The sequence below is a fragment of the Ananas comosus genome, linkage group 3 (assembly GCF_001540865.1).
Source record: "Ananas comosus cultivar F153 linkage group 3, ASM154086v1, whole genome shotgun sequence".
NCBI lineage: Eukaryota > Viridiplantae > Streptophyta > Magnoliopsida > Poales > Bromeliaceae > Ananas > Ananas comosus.
Genome location: NC_033623.1, coordinates 902,499 through 921,952, shown reverse-complemented (window position 1 = coordinate 921,952; position 19,454 = coordinate 902,499). Strand labels below are relative to the sequence as shown.

The window sequence follows — 19,454 nt, the reverse complement described above, 5'->3', positions numbered from 1 at the left end:
ACTGATGAAGATGCGGACGGCAGCTCATACCTGAGGTCGTCAAAGACATTGTTTGCTTCATGCAAGATACTTTGCAGCTCATTCAGCCAAGCGGTATCTTCGGTCCTCTCCCGCCCTGCCTTCTTCAGTGCGTCGTCGATCCGCTTCATCCTCCTCTGCAGGTTCGCGAGCTCTTCCTTCACTCCGAGAATCATCGCCACCTCATCTTGGATTAAAGCAGCGAGCTTCTCTGAGCAGTTTCCGAGAAGAGCGTCCAGCGTCGCCATTTGCGTGTTGGTGCTCGATCAAATTCTTCTTGCTTTGCAAAATGTTTCGAGTTCAGCTATGGCCAGAGATCTATGCTGCTGCTCTTGATTCAGAAGAAGATAGGCCTTTGATCAGTTGACTTAATTATACCATGTTATTTTTATAAGCAATTGACAGAGACATCTTTGCACGTTCCAACGAACGGCTTTGTCAGTTGAGAACAATAGCTGTGTAGCCAAATTAAGTATTAGTACCTCTTTGCACGTTACACGCCGTCCTGAGGTTTAAAGAATATTTTAAAACTATCTACATTAATGCTAGTTCGATTGTCAACTTTGTATTGTCAACTTTGTATTATACTAGTGTTGAATCCGGGCTTCGCTGCGGACAATTTTGACACTAATATTTTGATATAAACTTTAATAAATTAATATATAATTATTTTAAATTTTAAATTTTAAATTTTAAATTCATACTAAATACATTCGGAAAAATTATTAACTTCTTAATATTAAAATAGTTGCTAACCCAAAATTCAAAACTCAAAATATTACTCTTTTGTTCATGAAAACTAACTTCAAAATTATATGAGATCAAAATCAAGGAATGAAGATAGAAACTGAGCTTTTGAAGCTTTGATTATCTCTTGAAAAGATAAAATTTTTTTTAATATATTATTTCTTACGAAGATTGAAAAGCAAAAAGATTTTTAGATGGGAGAGAGAAAAAGATGCAAAAAGACAAATTTTTTTTTTGAAATGGTGAAAAAGTTTATTTTTTTAATAAATTGTTTTTGGTAACATGAAAAGTCGGCGGACAAAAAAAAAAATTATTTCTATATATATATATATATATATATATACAATTTTTGCTCTTTTTCCTCTCTTTTTTCTTTGTTTTTGTTTTGCTTTGCAATTGAAGAAGATGTGGATGACCGGGCGCTCTCTCTTTGCGTCTTTTAACAATATGCAAGTCTCATCATTTTTTTAATTTAACTCAAAATATCATTAAAAAATTTATGGGGTACACTTCAGAGTAAGCAAAGAAACAACACTCTATTTTTTTTCCTTTTAATGTTTTTTTCTTGCTCCCCATTCCCGAAGCAATCAAATCAATTGAGACGTTGCGACCTCGGCTTCAGCGGCAACGGCAACAGGCAAGATGGTGTTGATGGTGCACGCGGCGTCGGTTCGATTGGCGTTCGGCTCGGGCTTAGCAGCTCGGGCGGCGATGGCAGATGCGGCTCGGGCAGCGTCGGGCAACTTGGGCGGTGGACGCTGTGGCAACGGCGCCTTCAGCAGCGTGGGGCNCCAAGCGGCATCTTCGGTCCTCTCCCGCCCTACTTTCTTCAGCGCGCCGCCGATCCGCTTCATCCTCCTCTGCAGCGTCGCGAGCTCTTCCTTCACTCCGAGAATCATCGCCACCTCATCCTGGATTAAAGCAGCGAGCTTCTCTGAGCAGTTTCCGAACAGAGCGTCCAGCGTCGCCATTTGGGTGATCGTGCTCGATCAAATTCTTCTTGCTTTGCAAACTGTTTCGAGTTCAGCTATGGCCAGAGATCTATCTGCTGCTCTTGATTCAGAAGAAGATAGTCTATGCCTTTAAGTTGACTTTATTATGCCATGTTATTTTTATAAGCAATTGACGGAGACATCTTTGCACGTTCCAACGAACGGCTTTGTCGGTTGAGAACAATAGCTGTGCAGCCAAATTAATTATTAGTACCTCTTTGCACGTTACACGCCGTCCTGAGGTTTAAAGAATATTTTAAAACTTTCTACATTAATGCTAGTTCGATTGTCAACTTTGTATTATATTCCTACAATAACTTTTTTTTTTAAAAAAAATAGCAAACTGAGTTGTTCACTCAAAAAAATTCTACAATTTTCGGATGAGGAGTTATAGAAAATACAACCCCTTTTGATAGCAAACTTAGTTCTTAATTCACTCAAAAAAATTAATAAAATAAGTATCAAATATTGCCCTTTATACAAAGGACACTTCCTTTCTAGGTATACTAGCATTGCTTGTGTTAGATATATCTCTCTTAAACCCTATTTTTTTCAAAGCATATTCTATTTTCATTAGCCAATTAAATTTAGTCAAATTATTTTCTTTTCTTTCTTTTTTTTTGATTAAACAGAAGTATACCCTATTTGAGGAAGGGAAACACATAGTCAAATAAGGCAAATGAGAAAGGACCCAAAGCTGGGTAAAGAAGAATCAGCAAAGCTAAACAAGACCAAGCAAAGCACAACATAGCTAGATGGGCCAGGAAGAGATAGCTCGGCGCCCCAGGTCAAATTATTTTCTAATTTTATTAAAAAAAAATTTTAATCTTAATGAGTTGTAGAAGCGAATATAGGACCGACCGTCCCTAGCGCAAGTGGCAAAAAACTTGGTGGTTGGCACCCGAGATCCCAAGTTCGAATTCTAGTTGATTCAAATTTTTAGCTAAATTTATTTCTAAATAAAATAAACGAAGCGAGTAGCATACTACATAAGGGTTTTTTACTTTTAAGCAGAAGGCCCTAACTCGGAAAGGATCATGCCGAACCGAAAGGCTTACAGTGACGAGCCGGATTCAGGTGAGTCATCAAAAAAAGCGTGCGGCAAAATGTGTGCAGTTAGTATGAAATGTGTTGCTAAAAGATGCACTCCTTTGAGCACTAACTTTATTTTTATTTTCATTTTTACTTTCTTTTTTGTGTTGAGCATAAACTTGGAGCACTAACTTTGAAAGATCTAATTGCTTTGATTAACAATATCTTATCCAATTGATTTAATTTAACTATATCTTAAGTGGTCATTGCCCATCGTAGTAAGTATTAATTAGTGGCCACAAGTATCCATCAATTTGTAGATGGTAAAAATGCATGAAGACCCCTTCAACTATAAATTTTGATCTTTCATGGTTGAGTAAATTTTATCGAGTTCACAAGTGTTTTTTATCAAAAGTAATAGTTTTGATTCATTTTAAACTAAAACAATTAACTACTGATAGCTAATAGAATTGTCAAATATTGCAGAGTTTCTAACTTAGCTAACTGAAAAAGCTCACCAATACGAAAAAGATTAAAATTGAGAGGGTTATTTCAAAATGGCCGATAGGCGAGGGGTCTCCGCACATTTTTACCTCAGCAGATTAATTCTCTTTGCTTTCCTTCTCATCATCTATTATAATCAATACTGTTACTTTAGAAAGTGAATGCCCTAATGTTCTAGTATTTTTCTACTTTATATTCAAACTATTCCAAACATAAATTTTGACGGCTGGCATATGACATTTATTGTTTTGTATATAGAAGAAGTAAAGTTAGAATACATTTGACAAAAAATTGTTCTATTTTGCGGGTTCAATTAAACTACAACTATTTAAGATAATGTTCAATAGTATGGATAGACGTTTCCAATGTCCTATTGTTGAAAATTAGTTTAGAGCTGTAAAAACTTTCATAATATAGAGAGAAGTGGATATTTGTACATACCTACCATTGTATCAATTAGAAAAACATTATGAAAAGAAAAGGAGAGATTTGCTTGTTTTGTGCTCAACTACTCAGTTTGCCCACTCCAATCCTAATTTGAAGGGTCCTTAGTGTTAGAATTTCACTTGTTTATAGTTTCATATCGAATAATTAACAAAAGACTAATAAATTCAATGTTTATTAATATGTCTCACCCACCAGGCTTAAACTTTTGGGTTGAATGGATTTTCACTAGCGGAATGAGTTTTTCACTTCTCTAACTTTTAGATCACATATTTTTATGGAGAACACCCATAATATATAGGCAAATTTTATTTAACTGAATACAACACAACTGAATAATAAATAAACAAGAGGACAACAAGCCACTCTTTATTGTAGCTGATGATCACAAAAGAATAGCGAGAGTCTTCAAAAATATGAGGAGAAGCAACTAAGAAATACCAAACAAAGGCCTAAAATCCAAATTCAGCCACTAAAACTCAAGATCAAATTAAATGGACCAACAGATAAAGCGCCCGTTTAGTATGAAGGCTTATAATGCTAATAAAAACACTACAGAATTGGAACAAAAATATATAAAAATATACTTTTTAATTTTTCATTAGGGACGGTAGAAAATATATCATAATGGACTCATTGTGATATCGATTGTTTTGCTATTCTACTTTCTTGTCGTATTTTGCTTAGGTGTATGTGTACACATGAAAATTTAGATACCTTAAATTTATTTAGGCTTTGAGAAAAGAGAAAGAAGAAACATAAAATTGCAAGGGTCAGTATTTGGGCTTTGTTTAAGGTCTATACTGGGCTCGATTCTACATATGAACTAGGGTGTAATAGGCTTTAAAAGCATGTTGACTTTTAGTCATATTTTCAATTGGGTCACGTTGTAGAGTTAGGATCTGTTTGGTATTAAGGTCTACTTATTAATGGAAGTAAGGCGAAAGCATACATAAATATGGCTTTTCTTTTTTTTATATATAGAATGACATTGTGGTATGCAAAATATGATATTATAGAATATATTCTGAATTTTTTTTTTCAGTTTTCCACCTCTTTGATTTTAAAAAAAAGCTTTATTTGGAAAAAAGAATTTCCATATTTCATGGAAAACTATTGTTTTCGTTTTTTTCAAAAAAAAAAAGCAAACAAAAACAATAATTTTTTGGTAAAATCAAGAAAAAAATTTCTTAAAAAACAAATTTTTCTTAGAACCAAATGGGCCAAAAAAAAGTTTTTTTTGAGGAAAAAGGTAGCACGCTATCCGTTTCATTAATTGGATTGATGAACTAGGCTACAGAGGTGAGGCAATCAGAGCCTTTGTAGAAAAAAGAAAAAAGAAGAAAAAAAGTTAGAAAAATCATGAAAAAGTTAGAACCAAATGGGCCAAAAAAAAGTTTGAAAAAAAGTTTTTCATGAAAAACATCTTTTCCACAATTTCTTTTCATGATTTTCCTAGAAACCAAACTGCAGCTAAGCAATGAAGCCTGGTTGCTTAGTTAATTGAGAGGTTTATATCAGCAAAATGTTCAGATTAGTTGTTGTTTTTTTTTTTAAGACTAAAATGTTCAAATTATTGATACAGGAGTAGCTAACCAAAGAGGGCTTTGTTTCAGGAAAAAAACCAGGTAACTTTGACTGTGATAATTTTTTTTTTTAATAAAGCGGATAGCGTGCTACCTCTTTCTCAAAATAAAAACTTTCACTGTGAATTGGTCGACGGCCCGAAAGTGATCGACAAACTCTCACAACAAAAAGATCATAAACCATCTTACTAACCAGCTGTGCCTAGCACAAGTGACAAACGACTCAAGGGCATGGTAGTTGATATCTGAGATCCCAAATTCAAAATTTTAATTGCTTTACATTTCAAACTAATTTTTTCTAAAAAAAATAAAGGAAGCCGGTAATATGCTACCTTTCTCTTCAAAAAAATAAACCGATCCTTCTAATAGAACTGAAAGGATCAATTGAAGGATCTGACTTTTGATCAGTTGATTGCCTGATCAAATGTACTTATTTTCAGCATGAGCAAATAGAATGCATGCACTCACACAATAAATGGCTTTTGTAAATCAAAAGAATATTTATACATTCCACACTATGATATTTCTACAATTGAGTTAAGATAAGGTGAAACGTGCAAAATTTATTACAAACTATAAATCATTTTGAGTTGACTATCTATTCTTTAAAAATTTTGATTTTAGTATTTAATTTATCAATTTATTTGATTTGAGTAAGTCAACGGTGTTTTAACTTCAAAATTGGAATGCATCGTTTATCTTTACGGGTTTAGTCAATATATACTTCATGTAATTTTTGCAACTATAAATTTATTGAAGTAACCAATTAACTTAAATTTTGAATTTAAAATGTTGTTGACTAAGTCAAAATAAATATATTGAAAGATTTGATAGTAAAATCAAAATTTTAAAAGATTGGATAGCTGACTCAAAATGATCCATAGTTCAAATAAGTTCTAGATAATTTTATCTTAAGATAATAAAATTCACTTAAAAGGCAGACTGAAGGGAATTTTAGAATAATGGAAATGAAGCACCATTATTGAAGCAGAATTTTTATTGAGAAGAACAACCAAAGCTCCTTGGAATTGAGACAATACCAACATAACAGTTTGAAGTACAAAACATCTAATCGATAAAGAAAAGAAACAAAATGAGAAGAGTAGGAAAGTTTTTGCCGATGTTACTTTCATTGATTGGTTCGATAGCACCCAGTTTGCTTGGTATATTCCAGATATGCTGATCTATCTTTGGTGTAGGCGCGGACATGAGAAAAGCACTCGATGATGGGCCAGTCATGCCCTCCCTTGAGGCATCTCTGAATTACGGCGACACTGCAGCGAATCACAAGTTGGAGGTTTTTGTCGTGAAGATGCGCCCGTTGCTGGACCAGTCTCAACAACCATTCTGGGAGGGATTCCATAGAATAATCTTGCAACTCTAGGTGTTGTAGTGCAGCCAAATTATGGACGCACTTTAGAGCCGGAGTGCCGCAAATGGTGAGCTTCTTTAGTGCAGGAAGATTTGAAATCCTTTCCATGCAGCCATTCTTTATGATTATAAGTTCAGTTATGAACAGGAAGTCCTCAATTACGCTTAGGCTATGAGCTCGTTCAACTTTCAAATTCTGGAGTGCTCTGAGTTGCTGCAAACCTTTTGGAAGTGCTCGAAGTTTTGGGCAATCTATTACACACAATACCTCCAGACGAGGCATAACTCGCAGCGAGCGAGATGATGAGTTTCCTGTTTCACTGCCAACTAAGGACCATTCTTCCCAATTAGGCATGTTTACCATATTAAGAAATTCAAGCTTAGGAAAGGCTGTTGCTGCGTGCACCCCGTCACCTACCCCAATACCGAGTAATTCTGGACCAATAGTTACAATCGCAAAAGCATTTTCGATTCCGAGATACCACAGATGTGGCAACTGGCCTAGAGGTGGAAGTTGTAGGCATAGTGGCAAACCTTTGAAATTCACAGATGTTAGATAAGGAAGATAAGTACCCAAAGATGACGACAGCATCCAACTCGGAATATGCCGACCATAAAAGTTGTGGATCCATAATCGTTCTAAACAAGTTGGAGGGTGCAATTTCTCAAAGATATCTTCAATCTTACTGATCTCCTCCTCTGTGTATGGCAGCACTTTTTCCCTCTTTTTCTGTGGTCTACATAATATAATTAGTTCTTTTAGGAAGGCTTTTCCTTCAAGTACAGAAGCCGTATTCCTTGGATGAGTTACTGTCGGCGGTTGAACTATCAGGTCATCCGCGGAGTGCACAGAATTTGCGTTCCGTTTTCCCCCCAAGATAGATAATTTGAGCCACCTTAGTTGGCCAAGTGATTTCAATTCTTCCAAGTCCCAACTGTTTCGTTCGGTATTGCAACTAACATCTGCGTTAATAACGAATCCATCGAGGTCATTGAGCAGTTGCAGTCTCCCTATTCCTTCAGGGACACATCTCAAAGGGGTACGTGAAAGGCCAAGCCGTCTAAGACTGCATAAGCGAGTGATGCTCCTTGGAAGTGTGTTCAAAAATTTGCAATGTCGTAGGTTTAAAGTCTGCAAATTTTTTAGGAATCCAATAGAGTCTGGCAGATTGGATATGTTAGTGCGATTAAGATCTAGCAATCGGAGGTGTATTAGATTTCCCACACTATCAGGAACGCATTCTATCCCTTTTCCATTAAGAATTAAAACTTGGAGGTATGGAACTCTAGAGAAAAGATTGCGCTCAATTCTAGGTGGACTCTTAATTAGTAGTAAAGTGCTCAAGCGTAGCTGCTCAGTTTCCGGACCAGGGATTGTAACAATCTCTCCGCTCCCAGCAATTGACAAGCGGCGAAGCTTTGAGATTGCAGTAGCATCCAAGGACTGTGGGTCTCCATAGTAACTTTCATCTCGTGACAAATATTGACTGAGAGATCTCAAGAGATCGTGTACTTTGCACCTGCTCTTATCCACATGACGAGGATCAGGTTGTAGTAGACTCCTACGTATTAGCTCGAAGTAGTATTGCTCGGCCAACTCTTCCATTGTTAAACCTTCTTCTTGCTTGACAAACCCCTCTGCCACCCACATCCTGCGAAGATCCCAAATGCGGTGTACATCATCCTCAAGGTAAAGGCATAACGAAAGAAAGCATTGCTTCAGATGAAGCGGCAAATCATCGTAACTTAAGTAGAGAGCACCTGTGAATTCCTTAGGAAGCTCACTCATAGACCAAGCATTGCTTTTGAGAACTTTCTCCCACTCTTTTCTGCTTTTCTCCTTGGTGGTTAAGACACCGGCAATCACTTTGATAGCAAGGGGAAGACCGCCGCATTTGTTAACAATTTGAACCCCCACACTTCTCAAACTTTGCGCATCTTCTCCTTCTTCTTCTAGATAGGTTTTCTTGCAAAGCAACTCCCAGCCTGAGGCAACAGACATTTTCTCCACCCGGTGAATGTGTTTCGCACCCATTCTCATCGCAACGTTCTGGTCTCTCGTGGTCACCAGAACACATCCTCTAGCTGCTCCATTTTGTAGCGGGTTTCGGAGTAAATCGGTCCATACGTTCGATCGCCATACGTCGTCCAGCACAAGAAAGATTCTCCTCCCTCCAAGTGTCCGGCTGAGAATAGGGAGCAGTTCCAAAACCCGTTCGGCACTTCCGTGGCTGCCTCCTGCTTTTCGAGTGATCTCCTGTAGCAGTTGAACAGCTGAATATTTTTGGGAGACGCAAATCCAAATTCTCACCTGGAAGTTCTCTCGGATTCTAGGATTGTTGTCCACCTTCTGAGCGAGCGTGGTCTTGCCGATCCCTCCCATGCCTGCTACAGCAATCACTTGAAAATTCCGTCGGTTGTTCGCGACTATCATCTCGACCAATACGTCGGTAGCATCTTCGATCTCTCTCCCAACGACGTCGGCTTCCATGATCTCACAAGTCTCGCGCGTGGACGACATGCTCGCCACTCGACCCACCGTCGCATTTACCGACTCAAGATTAAAGATCCACTGGTCCTTCGCAACCGCATCGATTCTATTGTTGAGGTCTCTAATTCTCTCGGCTAAGTTGTGACGAACTCGAATGGAGTTGAAGAAAGAGAATATAGGAAGGCAGCAGAGAATCGACAGAACTGATGAAGATGCGGACGGCAGCTCATACCTGAGTTCGTCAAAGACATCGTTCGCTTCATGCAAGATACTTTGCAGCTCATTCAACCAAGCGGCATCTTCGGTCCTCTCCCGCTCTACTTTCTTCAGTGCGCCGTCGATCCGCTTCATCCTCCTCTGCAGCTTCCGGAGCTCTTCCTTCACTCCGAGAATCATCGCCACCTCATCCTGGATTAAAGCAGCGAGCTTCTCTGAGCAGTTTCCGAAAAGAGCGTCCAGCGTCGCCATTTGGGTGATGGTGCTCGATCAAATTCTTCTTGCTTTGCAAAATGTTTCGAGTTCAGCTATGGCCAGAGATCTATTCTGCTGCTCTTGATTCAGAAGAAGATAGGGCTTTGGGTTGACTCATACCATGTTATTTTATCAGCAATGACAGAGACAATTGATGTGACCTTCCAACGAACGAAAAATTCTAGAATGCAACGGTTATATTAGTAACGTGGCGTAACAAATCAATCAAATTAATCCTTTTAAGAATATATGTCCCATCATGATTGTAAAAAAGTATTTTTATTGTACTTTTGTTTGAAAAGAAGGAATGTGATTGGCTTGTTATTAATGACGTGGTGTAAGTGTGACAGTGTAGAATTCCTCCCAACGAACAGCTCTGTCAGTTGAAAACAATAGCATGTGCAGCCAAATTAATAAGTACATCTTTGCACGTTACACGCCATCCTGAGGTTTAAAGAATATTTTAATACTTTCTACATTAATGCTAGTTCGATTATCAACTTTGTATTATATTCCTACAACTTTACTAATAGAGAAGTCACATTTTCTTTATAAATCCTATCATTTTTTTTTTCTAAAAATTAAAAAAAGTTAGTAAATTCTACAAGGGCTTTTTTTACAAATAGCCCCCTTACAAATTTTTTTTTTAAAATTGGCCCTGTCAAAAATTTATTTGCAAAAATGGCCCTGGCCCCGCCACGCAAGCGCCACGTCAGCGCCACGCGGGCGGGGCTGGGCCAGATGGTTAAGTTGAACACGGTGAATCATTCACCGTGTTCAATACAAAGTTTTTGTATTGGACACGGTGAATGATTCACCGTGTCCAATACAAAAATCTTGTATTGAACACGGTGAATGGTTCACCGTGTTCAACTTAAACACCTGGACCCGCCCTGCTCGCGTGGCGCTGACGTGGCGCTAGCGTGGCAGGAGCAGGACCATTTTTGTAAATAATTTTTGGACGAAGCTATTTTTGCAAATAAAATTTGTCAGGGGGCTATTTGCAAAAAAAGCCCATTCTACAATTTTCGGATGAGGAGTTATAGAAAATACAACCCCTTTTGATGGCAAACTTAGCTCTTCACTCAAAAAAATTACTAAAATAAGTATCAAATATTGGCCTTTATACAAAGGACACTTTCTTTCTAGGTATACTAGCGTTGCTTGTGTTAGATATATCTCTCTTAAACCCTAATTTTATCAGAGCATATTCTATTTTTATTAGCCAATTAAATTTAGTCCAATTATTTTCTAATTTTATTAAAAATATTTTTAATCTTAATGAGTTTTAGAAGCGAATATAGGACCGACCGTCCCTAGCTCAAGTGGCAAAAAACTTGGTGATTGGTATCCGAGATTTCAAGTTCGAATTCTAATCGATTCACATTTCCAGCTAAATTTATTTCTAAATGAAATAAACGAAGCGGATACCATGTCACCTATCTCTCAAAAAAAAAATAAAAGAAGAAGCGAATATAGGTATACACTTTTTTTTTTAGATTGATTGGGCAGATAATAGAAAACATGGGTGTACTAAGAGAAAGCATGGTTCCTAAATGAACCATAAACCGCCATATAACAAGTACTATACTATACACAATTTAATATGTTGTCATCAATTAATTCACAAATTGATTTAATATTTTTCTTATAATTTTCTTACTATTAAGTCTTCTTTTGTAGACCTTACTTAACTATTCATTACTTCTTCTGCCGTTTTCAAGTTTATAATCTTCTCTGTTATAAATGGAAATAATGATTGCTCATGAATAGTCACAATATACAATGATGGCATACCTTATGTTAATAGTCATAATTTAATACATTTTAATCAATTATATACACTTTTAGCATTTCAACCTTGATTTTTGTTCAAGCGATTAAGTAGAGTAGGAAATGATTAGTTTTTATTTTAACTCTTAGTTTTAGTTTCCCTTTTCTATTATAGGATAAGATAAAATCTAAACACCCACTGTCTATTTTTCATAAAAAAATTAATTTTTTTTATTATAATAAATTAAAATTAAAAATGATGATCTTAATTTAGAGCTGGCAATCTCGACCCATATCCGCGGGTGTCCGCTGGTTACCCGCAAATTTGCAGGTATGAATACCAACTTTTTCAACCAAAAAAATTACAGGTAAAATGGGTGGGTACCCATTAAGCTGTGAGCATTTTGGGTAACCTACGGGTACCCACGAGTACCCGCATATATATTTTTTTATTATATAATATATTTTTTAATTAAAAAATATATATTTTTATTTATCTATTTTAAAAACCCTAATTATAATTTCTTATCGCGTGTCATTTATATTATGATATGTTTTTGCTTTAAAACTTTAAATAGTTTTATTGTATGTTATAATATTTTAAATAATGAATTATGTTACGTTTTTAAAACTTATATATATGTATTTTATATTTAAAAAATATAAGAGAAAAAAAAATACTGGGTAACCTGCATATCCATCCGCCCACACGTGGACGGGTATTGATAAAAATGTTGGCTACCCAAAAAATTTACGGATAAATTTTATTCATGCCCAAATAACCCGCGGGTACAATGACCCGCCAGCGGATTACCTAACCTGCCCGTTTGCCAGGTCTATCTTAATCTACATATCTTATGGGTTACTTGCTAATACTAATATATAATATTTGGAGCAACGTGTTGAAAGAAACGATATTTTGCGTCGATCTAGAGAAGGTGGAGAGATTGAACGGTGGAGATTGAGTTTAATACTTCAATTTGAGTAGATTACGCAACTAAGACAATAAGATTATTTTATCTTTAATATTGATTAAAATTTGTGTCATCTACCTCACGCGTATACAGAAACCCAAGTACTGGTCAAAGTGAGGCACCTTCTTCGTTGCGCATGCATCGGACAAAAATTATATGGAGTATTTAAATACAAATTATCAAATCTGTGCCATAGTTAATTCGGATTTGACAAAAATTCGATACAGTTATAATTCGGATAAAATTTATTTTTTTATTTTTAAATTCGTTAAAAAATATGGCTAAAACACAAATTCGTCAATTATTCATATACGTGATTTATACGGATATTATACGTTCATCCTTTAAAAATTCGAAATAAAAAATTCAGCTATTAAATTAAATTTTTTTCTCTCAAAATTTATGCTATTAATATAAATATTCATATTTCTTAAGAATATAAGAATAAAGAGTTACAAAATTAAGCTAATTAAGTAAAAAAATAGCAAACTATATTATGCCTCAAAATAAATAAATAATTAAACAAGTAAGAGATTAAGATAGTTTATAAGAGATTAAACTTTTTTGATCGAGTAATTTTTTTTTTTTACGGGGGGAGGAGGGCGAACGTTTCGGAAAGGATTTTTTTTTTCTTTTTTCTGTTTTGGGCGAGGTGAACGTTTGGAAAGAGTTTTTTTTTTTTCTATTTTGGGTGAGCCGTGAGGCCTACGACCTGCGACCGTGAGCGTGAGCGAGCTGCGAGGCCCGCGACCCTGGGGCGGGGGAGCGGGCGTGGGCGCGGGTGCAAGCGCAGAGCCGTATTTTTGGGCGAATAATTCGGAGCTCGCGAATTATTCGCAAATAAGTATTTTTGACCAAAAAAACACGTGCTTTTTTGAATTTTTTGGAAAAATACAAATACAGCCGTTTAATTTATTTCTTTAAAAATTCGTGAATTAACTAACAATATCTATACATGATAAAATGGCTTCTCCGTTTGAAACACGAGTTTCAGGCCCATTCCAAAAACCTTTTAAAAGATTTAACCATATATACATCACCGTTTTAAAATCCTTACATGCGATGAGATCTGATGAATGATTGATTAGACCTTATTTGACATAAAATTTTTTCGCAACACTATAAAACTAGACGCGTCTTCAAAAAAAGGCATGGCCAATGGTCATACCAAGCCAGGCTGGACAACTTTACTAGAGATGTCAAAAGATACGATTCAAATCCGAATCTGAACGGAGCGAATTTATACAATGCTAAACGAATATATATATTTTTGGAGCTAGAACACTCGACGTATAGGCAAGTTTTATTTAACTGGGAACAGCACAAGTGAATAACAAATAAAAAGAGGACAAACAAGCCACTTGATAAANGCACATGATCGGTAGGGCTAACCCGCGTCATCCTGAAAAGCTCACTCCAGTCCCCAAATGATGATGGAGCCAACTCATCCGATGAGTAAAGCTTTTTAAAATTTTGAAATAAGACATTCTGTTTATCCTCTTCAGAGTGATGCACCGTCCCACTCTCTTCGATCACGTCAATTCTGTTTGTTCTCATCCGGCCATTGGCTACAGCATGGAAGAATTTGGTATTATTGTCACCCTCCTGTAGCCAATGCTGTTTTGCTCGGGTTCTCCACAATGCTTCTTAATCTACATATCTTACGGGTTACTTGCTAGTAATAATATATAATATTTGGAGCTACGTGTTGAAAGAAAAGATATTGTGCGTCGATCTAAAGAAGGTGGAGAGATCGAACGGTGGAGATTGAGATACAGGGTTTAATACTTCAATTTGAGTAGATTATGCAACTAAGACAATAAGATTATTTTATCTTTAATATTTGATTAAAATTTGTGTCATCTACCTCACGCGTATGCAGAAACCCAAGTACTGGTCAAAGTGAGGCACCTTCCTCATTCCGCATGCATCGGACAAAAATTGTATGGAATATTTAAATACAAATTATCAAATCTGTGCCATAGTTAATTCGGATTTGACAAAAATTCGATACAGTTATAATTCGGATAAAATTTATTTTTTTATTTTTAAATTCGTTAAAAAATATGGCTAAAACACAAATTCGTCAATTATTCATATACGTGATTTATACGGATATTATACGTTCATCCTTTAAAAATTCGAAATAAAAAATTCAGCTATTAAATTAAATTTTTTTCTCTCAAAATTTATGCTATTAANGGGTGATTAGTTGAATAATATGATCTATCGGGTGAAAATGCTCAAAGGGGTAGATCTAACGGTAAAAAATTCGACAGTACTAAGCATTTGGTACTATCGATAATATAGTAGCCGGACTCTCTCTCTATATGTATATAGTCCGACTATTATACAATTTATAGTACCAATCGTTTTGTGCTATCGAGTTATCTGCCGTTAGATCTATCTATATATATAGAGTTCTGTTACTATACTATCAATAGTACCAAGCGTTTGGTGCTATCGAGTTTTCTACCGTTAGATCTACCTCTTTAATCATTTTCATCCATTAGATCATACTATTCAACTACTCACCTCCTCAACCCTAAGGGGCTACAATTATCCTGACCACACATTCCTTCATCTAAGGGCCGAAAACTTAATAACAAGCGGTTGGTACTATTAATAGTATAGTAATCTAATTCTATATATATATAGGCTATGGCTACTATACTCTTTTGAGTATAGACCTTTTTATACTTATAAATTTTTGGCCGTTGGATGTGCAATTAGGATGATAGTGGTCCCCTAGGATTGGGTGGATGATTGGTTGAATAGTATGATTTACGGATGGAAATAGTCAAAAGTATAGATCTAACAATCGAAAACTTATGAGTATAAAGGGGTCTATACTAATAAGAGTATAGTAGCCGAACTCTCTCTCTATATAATTATATATAATATATATTTTAATTATATAAAATAATATATATTATGTATTTTAATTATATGTATATAGAATTTAGATTATTGGGCCCACAAAATCAAACCAGCAAAATTGTACTCTAATTTCTCTCTTTTTCTCTCTTTTTCACTCACTCACAGAATCGCTTTTCCTTTTTTTTTAATCTTATAATATTGTATTTCATGCATTCATTTTGTATGTTGAGCTATTAGACATTTTTTGTATGGAATTTTAGATAATGTTTTATAAAAATTAAACTATAGATTGCACGGTGTTAAGAATTTCAAACAGCTCGTTTAGGGCTTGAGCTCGCTCGACTCGAAATTAGGCTCGCTCGAGCTCGGCTCGAATTAATTTCAAGCCGAGCTTAAGCCTAAATTTAGGTTTGAAATTAATTTCAAGCCAAGCTTGAGATGAGATAAGCTCGCTAATTAAGTAAAAAAAATAACAAACTATATTATGACTCAAAATAAATAAATAAATAATTAAGCAAATAAGAGATTAAGATAGTCTATAAGAAATTAAATTTTTTTAATCGAATGATTTTTTTTACGGGGGGAGCAGGGCGAACCATTTGAAAAGGATTTTTCTTTTCATCTCTTTTCTATTTTGGGCGTGGTGAACGTTTGGAAAGAGTTTTGTTTTTTCTGTTTTGGGCGAGCTGTGAGGCCTGCGACCCTCGACTGTGAGCGTGAGCGAGCCGCGAGGCCTGTGACCCGCGACCGTGAGGCCCGCGACCCAGGGGCGTTGGCGCGGGCACGAGAGCGGAACTGTATTTTTGGGCGAATAATTCGGAGCTCGCGAATTATTCGCAAATAAGTATTTTTGACCAAAAAAACACGTGCTTTTTTGAATTTTTTGGAAAAATACAAATACAGCCGTTTAATTTATTTCTTTAAAAATTCGTGAATTAACTAACAATATCTATACATGATAAAATGGCTTCTCCGTTTGAAACACGAGTTTCAGGCCCATTCCAAAAACCTTTTAAAAGATTTAACCATATATACATCGCCGTTTTAAAATCCTTACATGCGATGAGATCTGATGAATGATTGATTAGACCTTATTTGACATAAAATTTTTTCGCAACACTATAAAACTAGACGCGTCTTCAAAAAAAGGCATGGCCAATGGTCATACCAAGCCAGGCTGGACAACTTTACTAGAGATGTCAAAAGATACGATTCAAATCCGAATCTGAACGGAGCGAATTTATACAATGCTAAACGAATATATATATTTTTGGAGCTAGAACACTCGACGTATAGGCAAGTTTTATTTAACTGGGAACAGCACAAGTGAATAACAAATAAAAAGAGGACAAACAAGCCACTTGATAAACCCTCTCTCTATAGTGGCAGATGATTACAAAAGGATATTGAGAGTCTTCAAAAATACTAGGAGAAATACAGTAGATATGCTCCCCTAGATGAACAGAGAACAACTAAGAAATGCCATCAAACTACCAGCAAAAGCCTAAAAAGCTACAAAGGCCTAAACTCCAAATTCAGGCACTAGAACTCAAAGCATAACCGGGCCAACCGGCAAAGGGCCCGTTCAGTATGTTTTCGTATGTAAGGTCAACAGGCAAAACAGAATTTGGGGCGAAAATATATAAAAATATGATTTTCTATTTTTTTTTTTTGTTGAGGACACCAAAAAATATATGATAATTTGGATTTACTATGATATTAAAATTACGATATTACATATGAAAATAAATAGAATTATTTTTTTTGTTCTTTCATATCATTCTTTGCTCAGGTGTATATATATATATGAAAATTTAAATATCTTGCGGGCGTATGCATGTATACAATGGTAGAAAATTAAGATCAAAGAAGAGAAGAAAGAAATAGAAAAGAATAAATCAATAAGTACAAAAGGGCACAAGAAGGAGGAAGGAAAGAAACACAGGAGCCAGCTCCATTAATAGGTAGCACTGTTAAAGAAAAAAAAAAGGGATCTTGCTAACCGGAGGAAAGTGTCTACCAAACTTTTTTTCAGTTTCTTAGAAATAAGAAGTAAGATTCATGTGTGTATTAATGTAGAGAAAGAAAGGGATAATAAATATGTAAACACATCATTCAATTACTGTTCAATTATTTTAGCAGTAATACGTTACTAATTAATAAAGATCAAATAAATCAAATACCTTAAATTTGTTTAGGCTTTGAGAAAACAGAAGGAAGAAGCAAAAGATTGTAAGGGTCAATAGCTGGGCTGTGTTTAAGGCCTATAGTTGGCTCGATTCTGCATACGGATTAGGGTCCGGTAGACTTTACAAGCATGTTGACTTAGTCATATTTTCTTTTCTTTTCTTTTTTTTAAGAGAAATAGATAGCACGCTACCCGCTTCATTCGTTGGAGGTATGAATTAAGCTACATGGGTGAGACATCCTATGCCTCGTGGAGCTGAAAAAAAAAAAAAAAAAAAAAAAAAAAAAAAAAAAAACAAAAAAGAGGCAAGGCGAAAGCATATATGAACATATAAATGAGCAATGCTTCCATACACCAAGTAAACCTCGGCAATTTATTTTTCTAAATAAGTGATTTGACATATAATATACTACCGAGATATAGATACCATTCACTAGGTACCTATCTAAAGGGTATTTTGATCTTTGCAGTATGTTTTGATCCACAAGACCGTATTTATCCAACTAGGAGTACCATAAACTTTTCAAATACCTACAACAATAATTGAAATTTAAATTACATCCAGACTGTGAATTTAATTTGGAATAACATAAAAAACTTAATTATGAATCAAGTTCAATGTTTTTAAAATATTAAACACAAATTTAACATAAAAATTTCCGTTCAAATTCAAAATTTCAATATAAATCAAGAATTGAAATTTGGCTTTAAGATTAAAATTACAATTTAGATTCAAAATTTAAAATTTCAAAAATTAAAATTTTACATTACAATACCAAATTCAAAAATTAAATTTTAAATTTAATATTTTTTTTAGCATGATATTTAGCAAATTGGGTATTATCTAATTTGGTAAGTAACAAAATTAAATAAGAAGTTTAAAATTTAAGAACACTAACAAATTTTATATATACTACTCATTTTTTTCCAATATTATCATATTAACTAATCCAAATAGCTAAACTATTCAGCAGGTTACTTTATGTAAATCCAACTATACCATGTACTAATTAAAGTAATATTTGTGATGTATTGAAGCATTGCTTTATATATTTTCATAGGATGATACAGTGGTATCCGGAATGCGATATTGCAAAATAATATTTTCAATTGTATTTTTTTCCTACAAATAACACATTTTTTTAGCAACCATAGACGAAACCTGAAGGGAGCCATGCAATTAGATTTTGGGTTGAAGTGGACTCTCGGTTGTAGTAAAGTTTGGTAAAAACTACTTCTTTTTCGCTATTTGTTTTGTAATTATGGAATTGAAGTTTTATTAGTTCTGCTGTTTGTTTGGTAAGAAGTGTATAATGTAAAACTATAATTTATATATAAATAATAAATAATTTAATTAATAAAAATAATATAATTATATTTTTATATAATTATAATTTAATTTAAAATAATTATATTGTTTTTTATACATAAATTTTAGTTATATAATTGTACAAAATAAATGAAGAAAATATTAAAACTTAATTAATCAATTTTTATCATATTTTAAATATGCCAACTAAATAAAAGAGTAATTAGTACTATAATTAAATATATTTAAATATAAGTATTTTTACCTAGTATATTATTTTATTATTATTTTTCGTTTACCTTCCTTCACCGTAATTAACTTCGACCCACGATAGACCGAAGTCAATTACGTCATTTTAGGTTAACTCGAGTTTCTACCGTAACTTTTTTACGGCAAACCAAATAAGGAAAGTGTACGATTATAGCGAAAATAACTTTTTCCCTCTCCACTTCCGTCTTACTTTCACCTAAACAAACATGCCTGGGAGGGCATCTTTCAATGCTTGCCCCTCGGAAGAAAAAAAAAAAAGGGAAAAAAAAGGAGTCTACATAAGCTTACAGGAAAATTAGGGCTGAGTGATTAATTGAAATAAATTAAAAATTCAAGTGATTGGAATTTTTATTGAAGCGGAATTTTTATTTTAAAAAAACAATAAAAGTGCAGTTAGCCTGGCA

The 19,454-nt window shown here is 34.7% G+C and overlaps 1 protein-coding gene across 1 annotated transcript; it reads right to left on the bottom strand.

Annotated features, from left to right (window-relative positions):
* LOC109708125 (putative disease resistance protein RGA3) lies at positions 6,276-9,715 on the bottom strand. The gene has a single exon (XM_020229732.1). The coding sequence runs from the start codon at positions 9,651-9,653 to the stop codon at positions 6,453-6,455; it is 3,201 nt and encodes a 1,066-aa protein (XP_020085321.1). The 5' UTR covers positions 9,654-9,715; the 3' UTR covers positions 6,276-6,452.